We start from the raw sequence: 21,954 nt of genomic DNA on the forward strand, positions 1-21,954 counted from the left end.
TTGGTTTTTGTTTGTTTTGTTTTGTTGAGGTCCTGGGGATTAAACTCATACATTGAACTCTTCAACAGGTATAGAATTTCATCTTATAGCTATGTGCTAGAGCCCTCAGACCCATTTGGTATATTTAGCTCCTTTTTATAAAGTTTTCAGATCCTCTTCAGTCATTTAAACAAGATCTTTTAGACCCTGGGAAAGCTTGGAGGGGATCCAGATCTTTATTCTCTCCCTGAATTTCAGACTTCAGCGGGAAGAGGAAGAGGCCTTCGCTAGCAGCCAGAGCAGCCAAGGAGCCCAGTCCCTCACATTCTCCAAGTTCGAGGAAAAGAAAACCAATGAGAAGACCCGCAAGGTCACCACTGTGAAGAAGTTCTTCAGTGCCTCTTCCAGGGTTGGATCCAAGAAGGGTAATTTTCTCTCTTCTTCTTGTATGACTGAATAAGTGGCAGACTGGATCTAGAAGGCAGGTGGACTCAGCCTTTTACATCTGTAAGCCTAAGAGAATTCTAGTCCAGCTTTAACACAGAAATCAAGTTTCATGGCCAGACAATACATGAAATAATTTTCTCTTTGATTCAGAGACACTGTTCGTTTGTTTTTCAAAGAAGCTGTTCCACAGGAGAACTAAAGGGAATTGAATGTGTAGTTCTGTTTATAAGACTCTCCATTCTCATCCAACTACTTACCATTGGCTACTTAATTTTTTTTTTTTAACCTTTATTTTTTGGATTCTTGTTTTCCTTGTGTAATACCCACTCTGTTCATACGTTATCAGAAGTGGCTCTTTCTGGGATTGAAAGTCACCCGAGAGATGTTTCTCTCCCAAAGCTTATTTACTGTGCTATTAGGAAACATACAGCTAGGAGAAGGCTCATTTGAGGCTCTTGAGTAACTCAGTGTGAGTATTTTCTTGTAGACAGATTTGTAGTCTTTCATCTATTTAACAAATCTTTATGTGTATGAGTGTTTTGTTTACTTGTATGTCTGTGTACCACTGTGCCTGGTGCCTCAGAGGCCACAAATGGGTGTTGGATGCCTCAGAACTGAAGTTACAGATAGTTATGAGGGGCTATGTGGGTTCTGGGAATTGAACTTGGGTCTTCTGGAAGAGCAGTCAGTGATCTTAACTACTGAGCCATCTCTCCAGCTCCTCATTCATCTGTGTTCTCTCTCTCTCTCTCTCTCTTGGTTTTTCGAGACAGGGTTTCTCAATGTAACTGTCTTGGAACTCTCTCTATAGTCCAGGCTAGTCTTGAACTCAAAGAGATCAGCCTGCCTCTGTCTCCTGAGTGCTAGAATTAAAGGCATGTACCACCACCACTCAGCTTCCACCTTGTTTTCTGCGGCAGAGTCTCTTAATGAACCCCAACCTCCCTGATTTAGCTAGACTGACTGCCCATTGAGTCCCAGGGGTCTTCCTGTTTCTGTCCCCCCAAGCTTGGGATTACAGGCTTGTGCCAGCATGCCAGCTTTGGTATGAACTCTGAGAGCTGAACTGAGGTTCTCATGCTTATGCAGCAAAGCATTTTACATTCTCCCTTGCTCCTTTATCTACTTTTTTTCTCACTTAAAAAAAAAAAAAAGTTTTGGCGGTGGTGGCGCACGCCTTTAATCCCAGCACTTGGGAGGCAGAGCCAGGTGGATCTCTGTGAGTTTGAGGCCAGAAGTGAGTTCCAGGAAAGGTGCAAAGCTACACAGAGAAACCCTGTCTCGAAAAACAAAAAAACAAAACAAAAAAAAAGTTTTTAATTTTTTATGTGAGTGCAAGTGCTTGAAGAGACAAGAGGAGCGGGATCCCCGGAGCTAGAGTTACAGGTAGTTGTGAGTTGTCTGATGTGGGTGCTGGTAACTGAACTCAGGTCCTCTGGAAGAGCAGTATGTGCTCTTAACCGCTGAGGCTCTCTTGGCCCTCAACTGCTTCCTAAAATGGTCAGTGAGGACTGGAGAGATAGCTTAGTAGTTAAGGGCCCTTGTTTTTGTGGAGGACTCCAGTTCTGTCAGGACTGCAGCTCCATGGGAACCAATGCCTTTGGCCTGTGTGGGCACCTGTATTTATTCACACATATACACAATCGCAAATGATAAATATGCATAAAATGCTGTGTAAAGAAGATTGTCATTAAAGGCATAGTGATTTGATACTGGAGAGATGGTTCAGCAGTCAGGAGTACTAGCTGCTCTTCTAGAGGACCCAGCTTTGAGACCCAGCACCCACATGGTAGCTGACAGCTATCTGTAACTCCAGTTCTAGGGGATCCAGTACCCTCTTCTGGCCTTCTTGGTCACTGGGCATAGAACTAGTACACAGACATTTATGCAGGCAAAACATCCATCCATATGAAATAAAACTAAAACAAGAAATAAATAAAATTAAAGGCTCAGTGAGCACACAGGCCAGTTGAAAGAGGTTCGAGTGAGGCTGAAAAGATACTGGTTGTGTCTGAGCCTCACAGCCTTATGCTGTAAGTGTGAAATGGTGAGAGAGACTGAGGGTACACATAGATGCTGGCAGGAGGATTGCTTTCTCAGAGCCCCTGCATGCTTCCTATAGCAAATGCATTGCTTACAGGCAGAATGAGCAGTGATAGCCCCCGGAAGACCCTTTCTGCCCTTCCAGATATGATGATTATTGCTGTTTACATATAATACATACATATGTGATTTCTGCATATGCAGGCCTCATGTAGTCATTTTGTATATAACATAAGTACATGTTAAATATAATGTCGTATTAAGTATGTCCATATATTGAATGAGCAATTCCTATTGCTTAGGCACCTGGTGCCCATGCACTTTTTCGGTCTCTGTTGCTGGACTCGGAAAGTCTCATTGTAAAAGCTTCTTGTGTAGTCGGAGTCCAATGCAGCACTGCACGGTACAGATAAACGATCCCATACAATAAAAGATTTGCATTGTAAAAACTCGTGTGCAAAATAGCTTTTACCTTTGCATCCCTCTTCTGAGAACTAAGGAACAGATTCCTTGAAGCATATCTGCTCAATGAAGTGCTGTTTGGCTGTTGTCTGGGGGATCTTGGTGGGACTCCAGTGACTGACATGGAGCTGAGGCCAGGAGTCACATTCACTTGCCACATTCTTTCTATAAGATGTTTGGGGTAGGGTAAAGAATATGATCAAAGTATATTATGTGAAAAAGCAGTTTTTTAAATTCAAAAGAGAGAGATTTGACTGGACCAGCACGGTGGCTCAGTCCATAAAGGCATTTCTTTCCAAGCCTGATGACCTGAGTTTGAGTGATCCCCAGAGCTTATGTAGTAGAAGGAAAAAACTGAGTCCCAAAAATTGTCTTCGGACCTCCATAGGTGCACTGCAACATGTGTACTCCCATACATAAGCACGCGCATACACATTCACACACTAACCAAATGCCTAAGTAAATGTAATTTAAAAAGATACTTGGCCCAGTCTTCAGATTCTGAGTATTGGAAAGTAGCTATTAAATTTAGGAATTCTGTAGCTTTCCTAGCAATGCCAGCACAAATCTCTGAAATGTTGGCAAGGAGGGACTGATTAATGTTCCTGTGGGCTAGCTCTTTGTCTGTCAGCTGCCTTGTTGCCTTTCCAGCTTCTAGGAAAACGTTGTCACCAATAGAGAGTTCTACTTTTTCCTTTAGTTTCTATCTTTTACCCACTTCCTCAATACTGGGGATTAAATTTAGGGTCTCCTGAGTTAGGCAAGGGCTCTAGTAGCACCAGGTATGTCCCCAGTCCTTGGGTTTTTCTAGACAGGGTCATGCTTAGAGCCTCAGATTAGCCTTGAACTCACCGTGTAGCTCAGGCTCACCTTGAAGATTTTTCAAACTTGCAATCTTTGTGCCCTCATCTCCTGCTGGAGTAAGAGTCATGCACCATCACATCCGCCTTTTGCTTTTTCAGTGTTAGGAGTTGGACTCCAGCTTTTTAACATTGTAGCTGTTTTGCAGGTAGAAAGCTTCAGAGACTTTAAAAATCCTTCATTTCTCAGTGAGGTGCTGCTGGCTGTTAGTTCACGGGTTGCTTATGTAAGTTTGTCAGGTGAGCTTTCCACTTCAGCCTGCTTGCTCATTTGGCCTTTCTGTGAGCACACTCAGCTGATACCAGGTGCAGCTTCAACTTACAGTCTAGACCAGTGGTCAACTTTATTATTCTGTCTTTATTTTACTTCCTTAATACATGCTCCTGTTAGTTTATTTATATTAGTTGGACAAAAGAATGGTCTTAAGCCAAGGGAGTATGGTTGCAAACAAAGCACAATCTTCTAAGGGATTTGAAGAATTTGTGTGTGTGGTAAATGTACGTGTTTGTGTGGGTGTGTGCATTTGTGTGTGAGTGAGTGTGGAGACCAGAGGTCGACATTGGGTACCTTCTTTCGTTATTTTCCACCTTACTATCTGCGATAGGGTCTCTTGGTGAACCTGGAGCTCACCAATTTGGATAGGCTGACTAGCAGTGAGCTCTAGTATCTGCCATCCCATTGCTGGGATTACAGACATGACAGTTCACCTGGCCTTTTTAGTGGGTGCTGGGAATCAAACTCAGGTTCCCAGGATTGTGTTACAAATACTTGACCCTCCCCACCTCCTCAGGCTGTCTTATTCTTCATAACCATTCAAATACAATTAGATTTTATTCTCTTCAGATATCAAAGGCTAAGTTTGATATAATATTTGGTCTGTCTTTCTAACTATCATACATAGCAGGTGATTGGTTAGTACTCACAGATTTTTTTAGTTGAGTGACTGACATAAGATCTCACCGTATTCCCCATGCTGGCTTCCAACTCCTGGACTTAAGTGAGCCTGTTGTCTTGGCATGCTGGCATACTTGTACCCTCTTCTTTGGTGGCATTATTATTATTATTATTATTATTATTTTGTATGAGTGTATCCATGTGAGTACCATGCTCAGGGAGGCCAAAAGATAGCATTGGGTCCACTGGAGCTATAGTTATGGGTTGTGAACCATTCAACATAGGTGCTGGGAACTAGACTGGGTATGTGCAGTATGTGCTCTTAGCCACTAATCCATCTTTTGAGCCCCTCTGGGACTGATTTAGGTAGACATAAACAGATGCTGCAATAATCACAGGGTGGTACAGTGTAGTTATAAAGAACCTGTCTGGGCTTGGGATTCCAATCTGGTTTTAAATCCCAGCTCTTCCTTTTACTAGCACGTGGCTTTGGACAGGTAGTGGCAGGTTCTCTAAGATTCATATGTAAGGTGGTACTATCACCCACCTTGTGAAATTGTAACGAGTTAATGAGTACAGTGTCTGGCACCTACTAAGTGCTTCTTGAATGATAGCTGAAACACTACTTTCCTTCTGGTACAGGGTTGCTCAGCTGGAAAGCCTTGTAAACTGTTTAGCTGTGATGGACAGCTTGAGAATCTTGTTTGACTGGATGGACTTGAACTGTAAATTATGTTTCTATTTGAGAAACTCGAGATAAGTTGATGTGCAAGCTCTGGCTACTTGGCCCCTAGCAAACACTACAGTTGTAATGTGACTGGATTGTTCTTTTCCATCTCCTTTCTTCTTGTTTGTTTTGTTTTGTTGAAAGGTTTTTGTGTTGTCTGGAGAGCACCAATAGAGCCAATCCCATCTTCTAGCACTGAGCTCTTCCCCAGCCTCTCTGCTTACATTTTAAAGGGGGATTTGAGGTAGTCTGAGTTTTTCAGACAACGTCTCACTTTGTAATTCAGGATGTCCTTGAACTCCCAACAATTTTTGTTTCAGCCTTGAAAGTGCTGAGATTATAGATATGAGCAGTTGCTCAGCTGAGGACTTTCCCCCCTTCGTTTAATCAGAAGTATTTGTTGGAGAGGAGTGTGCAAAAGCGAAACAGTGAAGGAGATGACTGGGCTTTCTTGCTTGCCTTTGACCCTGAAGCTTCCAGTCCCACGGTATTCTTTGCCTCTGGGGTAAGGGAGTATAGGGAGGCATCTGGCTCAGGAGTCAGATGTTCCGACTCTAGTTCAGTTCTGCCCTTAACCATGGAAGCAACTGAAGATCATTGAAGTTTCTAAACACCTTCAAGCCTCGGCTGCTTCATTCTAGGGATCCTACCTGGTGTGTGTGAGGATTGCATAGCAGTCTCGTAGAAGCACTTAATATACGGTAGTACTCACTGTAAGCCATTACCTTCATTATCTTGTCACCTGGGTGTATATTCTTTTTCTGTTTAGAGTAGTCTGTAAATTTTAGTTTGGTCATATGTATCCATGGTATTGTACAAAGATTGTGGGTTTTTAAGAAAGTGTTGTATTACACACACACACACACACACACACACACACACACACACACACACGAGTGTGTATATGTGTGTAGGCATTGGTGAGTATGTGGTGGTCAGAGAACAATATATGAAAGTTGTTTTCTCCTTTCCTGTGTGGGCTCCAGACTCACTGTCAGGCTTGTCTTTTACCTGCTGGGCCATCCTGCCAGCCCCAGTGTTGTGTTCTTACTGATTTCTCTACTTCCTGCTTTGTCAGTCACTCACGGTGGAGGATTGAACTCTCCAGTTGTGAATTTGTTTCTCATTCCTTACATTTCTGGTTTTCCTTTTTGCATTTTAAAGCTGCCTTGTTAGATATGCATTTAGGACTGCTGTGTCTTGGAGAGTTGACTTTCCTGTGAAATGTCCTTGCTGGTGGTTGGGAGTAATTTCTTTTTGATTATTTGACTGTATCTTTTTCCTATTCTTAGTTCCCAGTTCAGCCTTTTTGTTGTTGTTGTGACATGGGGTCTCACTTTGTAGCCCAGGCTGGCCTGGAATCCACATTCCTCTTGCCTCCGCCTCCTGAGTGTTGGGGTTACTGTGCAGCTTCCATGCCCAGCTGGACATGTGGGTTTAACTTTGGCAGTTATTACCAAACTGCACCCTTTAAAGTTTTGTCACTTGCATTCCACCTGCGTAGTCTAAGAGGCTGTAATATTCTTGTCAAGATCAAATTTCAGATTTTGTCTTAGTTAGGGTTTCTTTTGCTGTGAAGAGATGCCATGACCCCGGCAACTTTTAAAAAAAGAAAATATTTAATTGAGGGCTTGCTTATAGTTTCAGAGGCTTAGTCCATTATCCTCATGGGGAGCATGGCAGTGTATAGGCAGGCATGGTGCTGGAGCAGTAGCCGAGAGCTTTATGTCCTGATCCACAGACAGCAGGCAGAGGGCCACTGGGCCTGGCATGGGCTTTTGGAAACTCAAAGCCCACCCCCAGTGACACACTCCAACAAGACCACACCTAATACTTTTAATCCTTCTCAAACAGTTCAGCAACTGGGAACTAAGTATGCAAATATATGAGCCTATGGGGCATTTTTATTCAAACCACCACAGATTTTTATGATTTTTACTATTACTAAATTACTAAGTTAACTTTTTTTTCTGGTTTATTTTTTATTTATTTATTTTTTTGAGGCAAGATTTCTCACTTGTAGCCCTGGCTATCCAGGAACTAGCTCTGTAGACCAGGCTGGCCTCAAACTCACAGAGATCCACCTGCCTCTGCCTCCCAAGTACAGGAATTAAAGGTGTGTGCCCACTGCCCAGCAAGTTAACTTTTTGAATAGCATCTTCTTGTGGTTTTACTTTGTGTATTTGTCATGCTTGAAGTGCCCATCTTCCCTATAAAGATTATTGGCCTTGGGGCTGGAGAGATGGCTCAGCATTCACATGGTGGCTCACCACTGCCTGTAATGGAAGCTGATGCCCCTCTGTTATGCAGACAAAGTACCCCTATGCATAAAATACATAAATAATTCTGTCTGTTTATCTAGTTTTGTGAGGGGAGGGGTATGTCCTCATGTGTGGAGAGGTCAGGGTTTTCTGCTAAATAATGTGGTACTAGGCATGGTATCCCATGCCTTTAGTCCCAGAATTTAAGAGTTAGAGGCAGATGGATCTCTGTGAGTCCAAGACCAGCCTGGCCTCCTTATTGAGGTCCAGGTCAGCAAGGGCTACATCGTGAGACTCTGTCTCAAAAAACAGATCAATAAAATAATAGTGTGAAGTTGGTCGATTTTAATGCCTTTCAATTTCTTTTTCTTGTGGGGCATGGTGGTGCACACTTGTAGTCCTAGCACTGAGGAAGCTGAGGCAGGAGGATCCTGTGTGTGTTTTGGAATGTGTGGGTGAGAGCATTAGAATCTTGCTATAAACCTGCTATCAAATGCACTGTGTAGTCCAGGTTGACCTAGAACTTGATCCTCCTGCTTCAGCCTCTTGAGTGCTAGAATTACAGACATGTGCCATTACATCCAGCTTGGATGCATTTTTTACTGTGAGCAGTGTGACTTGCACACTGAATGGTGGAAAAATAAATTGGCCTTTGTCTTTTTGGCAGGTGAAATGTCATTTGGAAGGTTTGCTAATGCCGTGTGTTACCTGATGCCTTTGTGCTCCCTTGATGGTTACTTTGGTTGCTGACTTTTTTGACAGACTCAGGTGATCATTAAGAAAGTTGTTCAAGAAAGGGTACCATTTCAGTATTAGTTTTTAATGATATAGCTCAAAGGATTGTGTGTTTTGGCTAAAAGAGTGCTAATGAGCAACTTCTATTTAGTATCTTTTATTTGTTTTCTGCTAGTTTAAAAAAAATTTAAAAATTTATCAGTTGGGTGTGTGTCTGTTTACCTGTAGAGATAACATTACAATGTTGTGGAGTTTTTTTCCTTCTACTTTATGTGGATTCTGAAGATAAAACACATCTCCAGGCCTGTGTGGCAAGCACTTTTCCCTTTTGAGCCATCTTACTGGCCCATGGTTAGTTGTTTGTTTATTTTTTATTTTTCTACATTTTATTTGGTTGGGGGCAGGGTTGAGCTAGTACTTTTCCATTGCACTCAGGGGTCATCTCTGTTGAACTTCTGACTTGAGGGAGCACAGGCCCCCTTCACTTCTTATCTTATAAAAGTATCCTGCCTTCCTACACTGTAACTCACTTTAACGCAGTTGTTAAGATCGTTGCACCAATTTGAGAGTTTTTGTTATTACTTGATTTGCTTTTTCTGTTTGTTCATTTATTTCCTGGATCTCACTTTGTAGCTCTGGCTGGCCTGGAAATCACTATGTAGACCAGGCTGGCCTCAACTTAGAGATCCGTCTGCCTCTGCCTCTGCCTCTGCCTCTGATGGGATTAAAGGTTGTCACCACCATTCCCAGCCTTGTATTTGTATTTTTAAGAATAGTTGTGTCCTAATTCAGTTGTTGAGCACGGAGAACAATTAGGAGTCATTTTGTTTCCATTCTGTGGGTCTTGGAGATTGAATTCAGGTCACTAGGCTTTTTGAGACAGGGTCTCATGTAGCCCAGGCTGACTTCAAACTCACTCAAGGATGACTTGAACTGACCTAGATCTTCCTGCTTCCACTTCCCAAGGATTATAGTGCTGGGATATTGTTGTGCACCACCATGCCTAGTTTATGCATTGCTGGGACTGGAACCCAGGGATTTGTACATGGTAGGCAAGCACTCTACCAACTGCCACGTTTCCAGTCCAGCTAAATATGTTTTAGATCGTGTAGTTTTATCTACTTATACCCTCACATTTTCCTTACTTTAAGGACACTCATCCAAATGTTTAACTATAAAGTGATATCAATTTAACTTTGATTACATATAATTTCAGTAATCTTGTTAGCTACATAGAGTAATTCCATACATCAGTCTTCTGGGTAACAAAACTTACTGTGTTTAATTTTCTCAGCAGAAATTCAGGAAGCCAAAGCTCCCAGTCCCTCCATAAACCGGCAAACCAGCATTGAGACGGATCGAGTGACTAAAGAGTTCATAGACTTTCTCAAGACCTTCCACAAGACAGGCCAAGAAATCTATAAACAGACGAAGATGTTTTTGGAAGCAATGCATTACAAAAGGGTAGGCTGAGACTAACCACTTGGAAACAAGAGCTGTGGTTTTAGGGAGGGTTAGCGATAACTGTAATCTTGTCATTTTACACCTGAGAAGAACAAGGTGATATTTACCTAAGACAAGCCTTGTTAGCTCAGCTAACACCTGACTCCCAGGCTAGTACTTTTCCACTGTGCTCTGATCATCTCTGGAACTTCTGAAGTCAGAGAGTTACCTTGTAATGGAGTAGCCTGCTCCATAGACATTTAGCTCAACTCTTAGGCTGGTAGCATGAAGTAGACTTGGTTATTACTTGTTTTACTTTTTGTATTTGGAGCTTTCCCCTTTTCCCCCTTTTATTCCCCGGTTGAGACAAGGTCTCACAGTATAGCCCAGCTGGCCTCGAACTCACAGAAATCTGCCTGCCTCTGCCTCCTAGGATTAAAGGAGTGCACCACCATGCCTGGCATGTATTTACGTTTTTAATGTTCTTCTTCATGTTCATTTAGAGAAAAAAAAGATACACTGTAGACTCTGAAGGCTACAACTGGCAGCTTGGCAGCTACAATTTCAGTCCTTTTGTTTTGTAGATGAAGGACGTTGAAAACCAAAGAAGATAAGTGAACTGTCTGGTCCCTTGCTAGGGTTTTCACCAGTGGTAGGCTAGAGCTATGGCTTCCACGTGCATCTCACTATATAGTCTTTAGCTCCCCACCTCCTGCTGCAGCCTTCACAGTACTGAGATTACAGGAACATACCACCATGCCTGGTAGGGGGTTTGTTTGGTGGGTTTTTGATGTGTGGTCTCAATGTGTAGTCCAGGTCTGCTTCAGACTTGCAATATGGCTGAGACTGACCTTGAACTCATGATTCCCCCTTCCTCAGCCTCGGGAATGCTGCGGTCATTTATATATAGGTGTTGTGTGCCATCATGCTCGTTCACACCTGTGTCTTTAGTCCAGAATTTCTTATCTGTAATTTCAGTTTTTGTAATTCATAAGAGTACTTGTGAAAGAATTTATTTTGTAAGTAAAGATGAAGTCTTTGTACCTTCTACAGCATTAAACTCAACTAGGTCTAAAAGTCTTCTGTGAGGTGAAGAAAGCTTACAGGGAAGGTAAGCAGGAAGCAGAGCTGCTTAACTGTGCCTCTCCTGCTCAGGCATCCCTAGCCTAATAAGTGGTGGGTTTGTGTCCAACCTTTCCAAGTGTTCTAAAGTCCAGTTCTCGCCGGGCGGTGGTGGCGCACGCCTTTAATCCCAGCACTCGGGAGGCAGAGCCAGGCGGATCTCTGTGAGTTCGAGGCCAGCCTGGGCTACCAAGTGAGTCCCAGGAAAGGCGCAAAGCTACACAGAGAAACCCTGTCTCGAAAAACCAAAAAAAAAAAAAAAAAAAAAAGTCCAGTTCTCGAAGGGGAAACTTTCTTCCTCTTCGGGGATGTCATGACCCTGTGTTAGCAAGTAACTGTCTCTTTTCCTTTAAGTATCTGTGAAGAAACAGTGACATTTAGAGTTCAAGCAAACTACCCCTGGGGTGTGTGTGTGTGTGTGTGTGTGTGTGTGTGTGTGTGTGTGTGTGTATGCGCAATGACAGGCTTCTTTAATGTGTAAAAAGTAAAGCTTGAGGTTTTTTGTTCTTGCGCTAGAATGGTCAAAAGGACAGCTCTACTAAATTTGCATTTACGCTGCAGTATGTACAGAATATATATACTGTGTTTATATTGTATTTACAGAAACACTTCGATTTGGGTTTGTTTTTCTTATGAGAAGCAAAATGTACCCTTGTTCTCTAATCATTTAATTAACTTTTTAGTGAATCTGTGAAAATAAAGAGGCAAGCCTGGCATGGTGATGCATGCCTTTAAGAACAGCACTCTGAAGGAAGAGGCAAGCAGATTTCTGTGAGTTTAAGGCTAGTGTGTAGACCAGGCCAGCCAGGGCTGCACAGTGAGACCCTGTCTCAAATAAGTAAATACATAGAAAAAAAAAGTAAGCAGCTCTTATAGATACCACCATGCTGTGTGTTCAGGGCATCACTAATTGATACTGGAGACGCCGATAAGCCTCAAATTCTCCTGTTTTAAAAACTACTGTGCATGCTGGGCGGAGGTGGCGCACGCCTTTAATCCCAGCATTCGAGAGGCAGAGCCAGGCGGATGAATCTCTGTGAATTTGAGGCCAGCCTGGTCTACAGAGTGAGATCCAGGGCAGGCACCAAAACTGTCTCGAAAAAACAAAAAAAAAGCAGCAAAAAAAAAAAAAAAAAATTACTGTGCAACTAATTTTGTACTTTACACTAGCACCAACTGTTTGTGGTCTTTTTAAAGTGTCCCCCAGTCTTAACCCATGTGTCCTGTGTGTCTTTGGGTCTAGCATGATGGACCACATACCTGATACATTTTTTTATGTACAAATGGTATTTGTTTGTGTGTTTGTGTATATGCTTGTGTATAAGCGTGCATGTATGGAGGTCAGGGGGCAACAGTTCTCTCCCTCCACCATGGAAGTCCCAGGGATCAAACTGAGGCCTCCAGGCTTGGCAGCGAGTGCCTTTATCCACTAAGCCACCTCACTGGGTAGTTGAAGGAATCCCTACTGGCCTTTGTCTCCAAGTTATTATAACACTTGTTATTCATGCCTGAACTCACATACTCTAGCTTTAAGACACTAATCAGATAGACTTATTAAGTACAGTGTAGGGGACAGTTCCTGGAGATTTTGAAATATACTGTAGATTAAGGTGCATTCTGTATTGAGTTCTTCAGATGTGCTTACAAACCTTCACTCCATTTAAACTTTCTTGACACTGCTCCATGGGTCTAGTCAGCACGAAACTAACCCTTATCTGTAGAAATAGCCTGCTGACCTTGATATATGCTGATCTGTGTTCCCATTGCATTGCACAGATTCTTTCCCCACATTGCTGGTGTAGAACAATGACCCACTCTTGCTTATGTCTGATTCTGCATCATTTCTGTTTTCTCCAGAACTAGTTTGTGACAGGGTTGAACAACCTGTTCTGTATGTGGGCCAAGAGTAGACAATTGTTTTCAGAATTGCATTAAATGTCTTTCCCAGACATTTGATCTGGGTCCCAAAATACTTAGTCTGCATTTAGGCTTTTAAAAAAATTCCTAAATACTATTCCTTTTGACTAAAATTTCAGCAACTATATATTTTAGACCCACTACAAGATTGTATTGTAACGCTTTACCATCCAACAAAATTTTTTTGCTAATATTTTTCTGAAGCTTTTTTATTTTACCTTCATTTTTAAAAGCAGAGTTAGTTTATTAAAGATATTTTGAAACAAATTTTAAGCTTAAAGGTTGAGGGGCACTCCAGAAGAAAGACATACCCTAGAGTATGAATATGTGTGGACTCTTCTGAGAATCACTCCTTTTTTCTCCTGTAAGATTTATTTTTCTTTATGTGGATATTTGCACAAGGCCAGAAGAGGGCATCGAATCTCTTGGTGCATGAGTTATAGGCAGTTGTGAGCTGCCATGTGGGTGTTGGGAACATAACTCAAATCCTCTGCCAGAGCAGCAAGTGCTTTTAACTTCAGAGCCATCTTTCTAGCAAACCCCCCCCCCCATTTTCTATTTAACTGTATTATTACCTACTGGGTTCTCTTTCATTTGAGGCAGGGTCTTGCTATGTAGTTCACACTGGCCTTGAACTTGTAATCCCCTAAATACTGAGATTATAACTGTGTCCCACCACATCTGACTCAGGTGATTAGCTACCTGATTTAATACATATTATTGAACCTCTCCATAGTCTTTAGAATGGTATGTTTCCATTGCAATGAGGAAAGCAGGTCCATAATTAACACAGCATTCTTGCATGAATCACTTCTGTAATCTTCAACACTTGGGAGATCTAGGGCAGAGGATCACCAAGCTTAAAGCCAGCCTGAACTACATAGTGAGTTTCAAGTCAGCCTGAGCCACAGACTGAAACTCTGTCTCCAAAAGCCAACCACAAAAATGTTTTAAAATGAAGAAAACAAAGGAGAAAGTCTGGGAATATGGCTCAGTGGTAGAGAGCTTGCCCAGCACACAATCCCAGTACTGAGAAAGAAGTTGAAGGGGACCTGCCAGGCATGGTGGTGCCTGCCTTTAATCCCAGCTCACAGAAGGTAGACTGTGGCAGATCTCTGAGTTTGGGGCTACACTGATCTGCATAGTGAGTTCCCGGACAGTCGGGGCTACACAGAGAAACCCTGTCTTGAAAAACCAAAAACCAACCAAACAAACAAACAAAAAACCCAAAGCAAAAAACCAACCCACCCCCACAAAAAGAGAGAGAGAGAGAGAGAGAGAGAGAGAGAGAGAGAGAGAGAGAGAGAGAGAGAGAGAGAGAGAGAAAAGAGAAAGAAAGAGGAGAGGCCATGTGTGTGGCTCAGTGGACAAAGTTCTGAGTTCAGCCTCCAGCACCTAAATAAAGGGGAAAAGCAAAAGGGAAGTCAGTGGAGGAGAGTTACAAAGAAGCTAGAACTTACAATGCTTGGTTTTTCTGAGCTGTCCCAGAACTCACTCTGTATACCAGGCTAGCCTTGAACTCAGAGATCCACCTGCCTGCACCACCATTGCCTGGCTTCTTTGTCCTTCCTATTTGTATAAAATTACTTGAATAAAACAATCTTATTATAAGGACTATCTTGAGATAACTCATTGATCAAGAGTAAGCTGGTCCTGTTCTTTCTGAGGACTCGAAAGTTCAGTCACAACACCCTTGTTGGGGTGTTCACAACTTCTGGTAACTCTAGCTCCAGAGGACCTATTGCCCTCTTCTGGCCTCTGCAAGCTCTGTACTCATGCACATACCCTCCACACATGCATTTGTATACATAATTAAAAATAAAATATTGAGTAAATAATCTTACTGTAAGACTCAAGCTTCAGTTAGGTAGAATAATGAGTTCAAGGGTGTATATGGTCACCTATATAGTGCGGTATCTAATCTCTGCACTCAAGAGGCAGAAGCAGGTGGATTGTATCTCTTGAGTTATAGGCCAGCCTGGTCTACAGAGTGAGTTCGAAGCTAGCCAGAGCTACCTAGTGAGACCTCATCTGAAAAAGAAAGAAAAAAGCGCCGGGTAGTGGTGGTGTACGCCTTTAATCTCAGCACTCAGGAGGCAGAGGCAGGCGGATCTCTGTAGGTTCGAGGCCAGCCTGGGCTATAGAGTGAGATCCAGGACAGGCTCCAAAGCTACACAGAGAAACTCTGTCTCAAAAAACCAACAAAACAAAAAGAATTGTTTTCTTCAAGTCTGTTTATGTGAAAACATGTTGAGTGTGTTGATGTAAGCCTACACTTTCAGCACTGTTACTTGAGTCCACAAATTTGAGACCGGTTTGGACAAAACAATGAGAGCCTGTCTCAGAACCAAAAATCAACTGGGTATGGTGTCATGTGACTCTAATCTCAGCACTTACAAGACAGATGGAGTGATGGCCTGGGCTGTACTGTGAGGTATAGAACAGCTCGGGAGGCAGGAGCAGGTGGATCTCTGTGAGTTCGAGGCCAGCCTGGCCTATAGAGCAAGTTCCCTGACAGCCAGGGCTACACAGAGAAACCCTGTCTCGAAAAACCAAAAACAAAACAAAATGTTAAAAAATAGGTCCTCATTTTCTGCCTCTTCTGAATAACAGCCTGCCCTTTTTTGAAAGGGTTAATCCTCTACAACCTCACCACCCCCACGGTACATCGCCTTTACTCTGTTGGATAGTGCAGTAAAACCCTAAATTTCTTTTTAAGTTGAACTCTTTTTCTTTTTTTTTTTTTTTGGTTTTTCGAGACAGGGTTTCTCTGTGTAGCTTTGCGCCTTTCCTGGAACTCGCTTTGGAGACCAGGCTGGCCTCGAACTCACAGAGATCCGCCTGGCTCTGCCTCCCAAGTGCTGGGATTAAAGGCGTGCGCCACCACTGCCCGGCGAACTCTTTTTCTTGATTGAGGTTTTTCCTCTGCTTGCTTGTTTTTGTCTCTGCTCTTCGAGGCAGGGTCTCTTGTAGCCTCCCACTTGCCCTCCAGCCAGAGACAATCTTGAACTCGTGTTTGTCCTGCTTTCACCTCCTTGCTCAGTTTGCGTTTTATTATTTTTTCTTAATTTAAAGTTTTTATTTTATGTGCGTGGGTGCTGTGGTTGCATGTAAGACTATGCACCACTTGATTGCCCTGTGTCGATGGAGGTCAGAAGAGGGCGCTGGATCCCCTGGAACTAGAATTGCAGATGTGGGTGGTGGGAACTAAACCCAGGTCCTCTGTAAGAGCAGCCAGTTCTCTTGACCACTGAGCCGTCTGTCTCTCTAGACCCTTAATTCAAGTTTTAAAAACACAATTTCCTTGGGGCTGGAGAGCTGGCTCGGTGCCTAAGAACACTTACATCTCTTGTAGACGACCCAGGTTCAGTTCTCAGCACTCAGGGCTTGGCTGCTCACCACCTTCTTCTGGCTTCTGAGGGCACCAAGCATGCATATAGTGCACATACATATTTGTAGGCAAAGACACATAAAAATAAACCTTTAAAAACAAAACCCAGTTTCTATATGAGCAGCTACCGTGTAATCTCACTTTCCCTACTAAGGAAGTGGTCAAGCATAACATAGGCCATTTCATTGGTTTTCTTCCCTGGACAGTCTTTCTGTTAAAATTTGCCATAGCCAGGCATGGTGGAGCATGCCTTCAATCCCAGCACTTGGAAGGCAGAGGCAGGTGGATCTCTTGAGTTGGAGACCAGCTTGGTGTACATAGGGAGTTCCAGGACAGCCTAGGCTATGTAGAGAGACGCTGGTTCAAAAACAAAACAAAACAAAACAATTGCTACTGATGAGTTTGTGTTAACTTACAGTTTGCCTTGTATTAATGCTTATGGAAAAGGACTTTTTCTGTGTTTAAATGAAGAGATTGTAGTTTAAAATGTGGTTGCATCTTCATTCCCTTGCACTTTGCCAGAATAAATGGAAAGATAAGAGCCTTCCTGTACCCTAAAAAGGTTTTACTGAACACTTCACTCTTAACATATTTATTTTTGAGACAAGGTCTCATTTAGCTACACTGGCCTTGAGCTCCTGATTCTTCTGCCTCTACCTCCAAGTGCTGAATCACACGTGTTCACCACTGGTCTGCACTGTGCTGGGAATCAGTCCCAGGACCTTTTGCCTTCTAGTTGAGCACTCTACCCACAGAGCCACATTGCCAGACCCACGTCAATATTCTAACCCAAATGGTAGTTTACCCTGTATGGTCACTGATAGAACCCTGAAGGATCTGTTTAAAGAAAGACTCATCAAAACAAGCTTTAATTCTTGAAGCTGGGAGGAAGTAGCACAGACTTAGTTTTAAAATTAGAAGTGTGTTCTCACTTATCCGCAGAAGCTGAAAAAGTCAACGTTGTAGAAGTAGAGTGCAGAACAGTGCCTCGAGGAGTGAGGAAAGGAGGGCAGATACAAAGATGCACTCAGGTTAAACGGGGTGTGTGTGTGTGTGTGTGTGTGCTTCCACATGTCAGTATGTGTACATGCATGCAGGTGCCCAAAGAGGTTAGCAGAGGGTGTGGGAACTCAGGAGCTGTAGCTACAGGCTGTTGTGAGTCACCTTATGGGGTGCTAGAACTTAATTCTGGTCCTCTGGAAGAGCAGCAGATGCTCTTAACCTCTGAGTTCCCTTCTCCAGCCTCTCTGATGTTCTTCAGCACAGTAGGAAAACTATGGTTGTTGACACTTAATGGTGTATCTCTAAATAACGAGTGGAAAGGAATTGGGATATTTCTGCTACAGCACACTGACAAGTCTAGGATTATTTGCTAGGTGCCTTGGTCTCTATTCATTGCACCTTGGATAGAAGTATCACTATGCCCATAAAGATGTAGTTACTAGAGAGCAGTTGAAGGTTTTTTTAAAGGGAGAAAAAAATACTTGATTAGAAGTGAGACCCCAGTGGGGCTGGGGAGATGGCTCAGAGGTTAAGAGAGTGTACTGCTCTTCCAGAGGACCTGAGTTCAGTTCCTAACACGTGTCAGGGTTAGGAACGTCATGTGTAACTCCAGCTCCATAGAGTCCAACAGGTCAAACATCCTCTGTGGCCTCTGCTGGTACTACACACACACACACACACACACACACTTAAAAATTCTTTTGCTTAAAAAGATTTTATTGCCAGGCGGTGGTGGCGCATGCCTTTAATCCCAGCATTCAGGAGGCAGAGACAGGTGGATCTGTGTGAGTTTGAGGCCAGCCTGGGCTACAGAGTGAGTTCCAGGTCAGGCTCCAAAGCTACAGGAAAACCCTGTCTCAAAAACCAAAAAATATATATATTTTTAAATTATGTAAATATGTGGGTATGTGCACATGAGTGTGTTGCCCACAGAGTCTGGAGGAGGGCATTGAATCACTTGGAGCTCGAATTACAGGGAGGCAGTCATAAACTGCCTGCCATGGATATTGGGAACCAAACTTGAGTCCTCTGCAAGAGCAGCATGGGCTCTTCCCTCTTCAAGAGCAGCATAGCCCTCTCTTCAGCATCCCAAAATAAAATAAATTTTTAAAAAAGTAAATGTGGACTCTTTATGCATGTACAAAACTTAAAATGAGGTGGGGATGTAGTTAGGTTGGAAAGCACTTGCTCAGCATTCATGATACCCTAGGACCAATCTCCAGTATCAGTGTAAAAAACAAAATGGCTGGAGCAATGGCTGCTCTCCCAGAGGTCCTGGGTTCGATTCCCAGCACCCACATGGTGGCTCACAAGTATCTCCAGTTCGAGATACTAACAGTGGCTCCAGTTTGAGGAGATCCATCCAACACCCTCTTCTGACCTCTGTGAACACACATACACTCAGGCACATACACATACTCATAAAATAAATAAATATTTTAAAAAATCAACTCAAAAGGAATAAAATCCCCACATGTTACAACCATCAAATTCTAGATAGAAGTCTGGACTACACAGCAAGACCCTGTCATGAAAAAATTAACAACAGCAATAATAATAATAATGAGAGTGATGGAAATGAAATAAATGGAATATGCACAAATTATATGTATATACAGTGAAATGTAAAAATCATGAATAGTAGATTTTTTTTCTTGCAGAATATGTGTAATTTGTAAGTGCTTTTAGGATTGGCTTTGCAAGGAGTGTGTTTTAGAAACTTGTTAATAGTGTTCTCAGACTTTTCAGCTGCTCACCAGTCTTTTGTCTGTTGATTCCAGGATTTGAGCATTGAGGAACAGTCAGAATGTACTCAGGACTTTTATCAGAATGTGGCTGAAAGAATGCAGACTCGTGGGAAAGGTAATGTGTTGTTAGCCAGCTGTTAGGGGCAGCTGGTTATAGCTTGAATTAGCTGTCCTCTGCTCCTCTGATTGGCCTGGCTGGTGCACATCCAGACATTGACAGCCACCTCATACCTCCCAACACCTTTAAATGTCTTTCCTCCCTATGTATGACCAGAACAGTTGGTAGTGTTTTGAGTAATGTAATACCTTTATTATGGGTAAAGTGAGGAAGACCAAAAGTGCTCAGGAAGTTCTCTATATGAATTTTCCACCTTAGAATTGCCATTTTGGTGAGTCATTGTTCATGAAGACATAATCCTAAAGGAGTTGAGGCAGAAAGAAATTGAGATTCACCAACTTAGACCTTTGGGTTTGTAGATATTGTCTGGGACTGACCTTCCATTGACACTATACTTTAGGATGTGTTTCGCATATGCGTGATATCCATGTGTGTGCTTCAGAGAGAACATGGTGGCTTTATGGGAAAACTCAGAAGAACGGAGATCTGCCAGCACTTGGCAGCCTAAGGAATTCCAAGTATTTAACTAGAGAGGGACCACAGAAAGTCTTCCCATTTGGGAGGGCATATACCTGTTAGGTCTCAGTGAAACAGCTTAACAAATAGGTGGGAATTCTGTAAGACACAGTTTAAAGAGTTGTAATTTTGGGGCTGGAGAGATGGCTCAGAGGTTAAGAGCAATGGCTGTTCTTGCAGAGGTCCTGAGTTCAATTCCCAGCAACCACATGGTGGCTCACAACCATCTGTAATGAGATCTGACACCCTCTTTCAGCATGCAGGCAGAACACTGTATACATAATAAATAAATCTTTTTTTTTTTTTAAGTTGTAATTTTGTTGTTGTTGTTTTGAGACAGAGTCTCACATAGTTCAGGCTGGCCTCTAACTAGATTGTAGCCAAGGATGACCTTGTGTTCTTGATCCTCCTGCCTCTACCTCCCATGTGCTGAGAAGACAGGCATGTACCACCATCCCTAGTGTATACAGTTCTGGGAGTGGAACCCAGGATTCATGCATGCTGGTCAAGCACTCCACCAATTGGGCCACATCCTCAGCCCAAAAAGTTGTCAATTTTTAAAGGGGAATTTTTGTTGTTTTTGTTTTTTTGAGACAGGGTTTCTCTGTGAAACAGTCCTGGCTGTCCTGGAACTCGTTCTATAGACCAGGCTGGCCTCAAACTCACAGAGATTCACCTGCCTCTGCCTCCTGAGTGCTGGAATTAAAGGCGTGTGCACCACCGCCCAGCTGTGAATTAATTTTTTTCTGTGTAGAAAATACTATTAAGAGCATAGTCAATTTGGAAACCTTCTCCTGAGCTGTTATACCCATTTGTGTATTCCAGTGCCTCCAGAGAAAGTGGAGAAGATAATGGATCAGATTGAGAAGCACATCATGACCCGTCTCTATAAATTTGTGTTCTGCCCTGAGACTACTGATGATGAGAAGAAAGATCTTGCCATTCAAAAGAGGATCAGGTGATTGCCCTGCCTGTCTTATCTGCTATCTAGAATGGAATGATAGCATGTGGGCTTCCAACCTTGAACAGTGCAGCACAGGGGCTTCTCAGCCAGGCTCTTGGGAACCTGCTTTTCCGTCTGACTCAGTTGGCTGGAGATGGAACCTGGGTTGGATATTTGAGATTGTTCTAGATCTCTAACATTTTCAAGGACCATGAGGACTTGTTTTCTTGTTTCCTTGTTTTCTCATCAGGAGGGGAACTGTGACTGTCTATCTCAAGGCAATGCATATCATCTTCCTCCTTCCTACCCTGTTGGGTTGCAGTCTCCAGGCAGCCCTGCAGGCACATCTTTGCCAGTCTGAACTGGTGATGATGATTACTGACCCATTCTTAGGGAACCCATGGAGTGACCCCAGACTCTGCAGTGCAGCAGCAGTGGAACACTTTTAACACACCACCTGGAGTAGTTACTTGTCCGTTGTTGTGGTAACACCTGACAGAAACAGCTGAAGAGAAGGAAGTATTTGGCTTGTGGTTTAGAAGGGTATAGTCCATCATGGTGGGGAAGGCAGGCCTGTGACAGGAACAGACAGCTGATGCTCCTTATGACTCTATGGGTCAGACGCCTCTTCTCTCTTGGTCCTGTAAAAACTTACTGTATGTATACATGTATGTGCCTGAGTATATGTTATGTGTACCATGGAACCCATGGAGATCAGAAGAAGCATTGGATCCGTGGATCTGGAGTTAGAGATGGTTGAGAGTCTTCATGTGGATGCTGGGAACCTAACCCAGGTCCTCTGCAAGAATAGACAGTGCTATCTAAGCTGTCTCTTCAGCCCCCTTTCCTTTTTTTTTTTTTTTTTTTTTTTTTGACACAGAGTCTCATGTAGCTGAGGCTAGCCTTGGTCTCCTGATCTTCTTGCTTCTACCTCCCAAGTTCAAGGAATTACAGGCATTCCCACCATGCTCCTTTCTTCAGTTTGAGTCCCCAGCCCATGGATGGCTGAAATTGAGGGTAGATCTTTTCTCCCTGGTTCATCTTCTGTAAAAGCCTTCACTGGAGAGTCCAGAGGGGTCCTCTAGAGGATTCTAAATGGAGTCAAGTTAACCAGGAAGGTTAACCATCACAGCACCTAGTGTGTGAACAGTTCCAAGGCTCAGTCATATGAAGTGTCTGGAGGCCCCCATGTCCTTGGCCAAGGAACCTCAAATGAGGTCTCAGATAAAATGGCCGGGAATTGGATAAGTATGTGGAGATGCCATACCAAAACCAGGAGTCGACACAGGGCAGATGCAAAATGGAGTCCATGGCCAGGGACTAGAAGTTTGGTGGGTGTCAGGTG

At 43.0% G+C, this 21,954-nt stretch overlaps 1 protein-coding gene across 3 annotated transcripts in view; it reads left to right on the forward strand.

Moving 5' to 3' along the window:
- The window catches only part of Rabgef1 (RAB guanine nucleotide exchange factor 1), a 52,614-nt gene that overhangs the window by 23,174 nt on the left and 7,486 nt on the right, over positions 1 to 21,954 (forward strand). For 2 of the 3 annotated variants that reach the window (XM_052755573.1, XM_052755574.1), the window contains exons 3-6: positions 238 to 404; positions 9,704 to 9,873; positions 19,066 to 19,147; positions 20,492 to 20,624. In XM_052755573.1, coding sequence (XP_052611533.1) covers positions 238 to 404; positions 9,704 to 9,873; positions 19,066 to 19,147; positions 20,492 to 20,624 — 552 coding nt within the window. The remainder of the gene's footprint in view (positions 1 to 237; positions 405 to 9,703; positions 9,874 to 19,065; positions 19,148 to 20,491; positions 20,625 to 21,954) is intronic. The other variant, XM_052755572.1, reaches the window with a different exon arrangement.

The sequence above is a fragment of the Peromyscus californicus genome, unplaced genomic scaffold (assembly GCF_007827085.1).
Source record: "Peromyscus californicus insignis strain IS unplaced genomic scaffold, ASM782708v3 Scaffold_2__1_contigs__length_46816999, whole genome shotgun sequence".
Classification (NCBI taxonomy): Eukaryota; Metazoa; Chordata; class Mammalia; order Rodentia; family Cricetidae; genus Peromyscus; species Peromyscus californicus.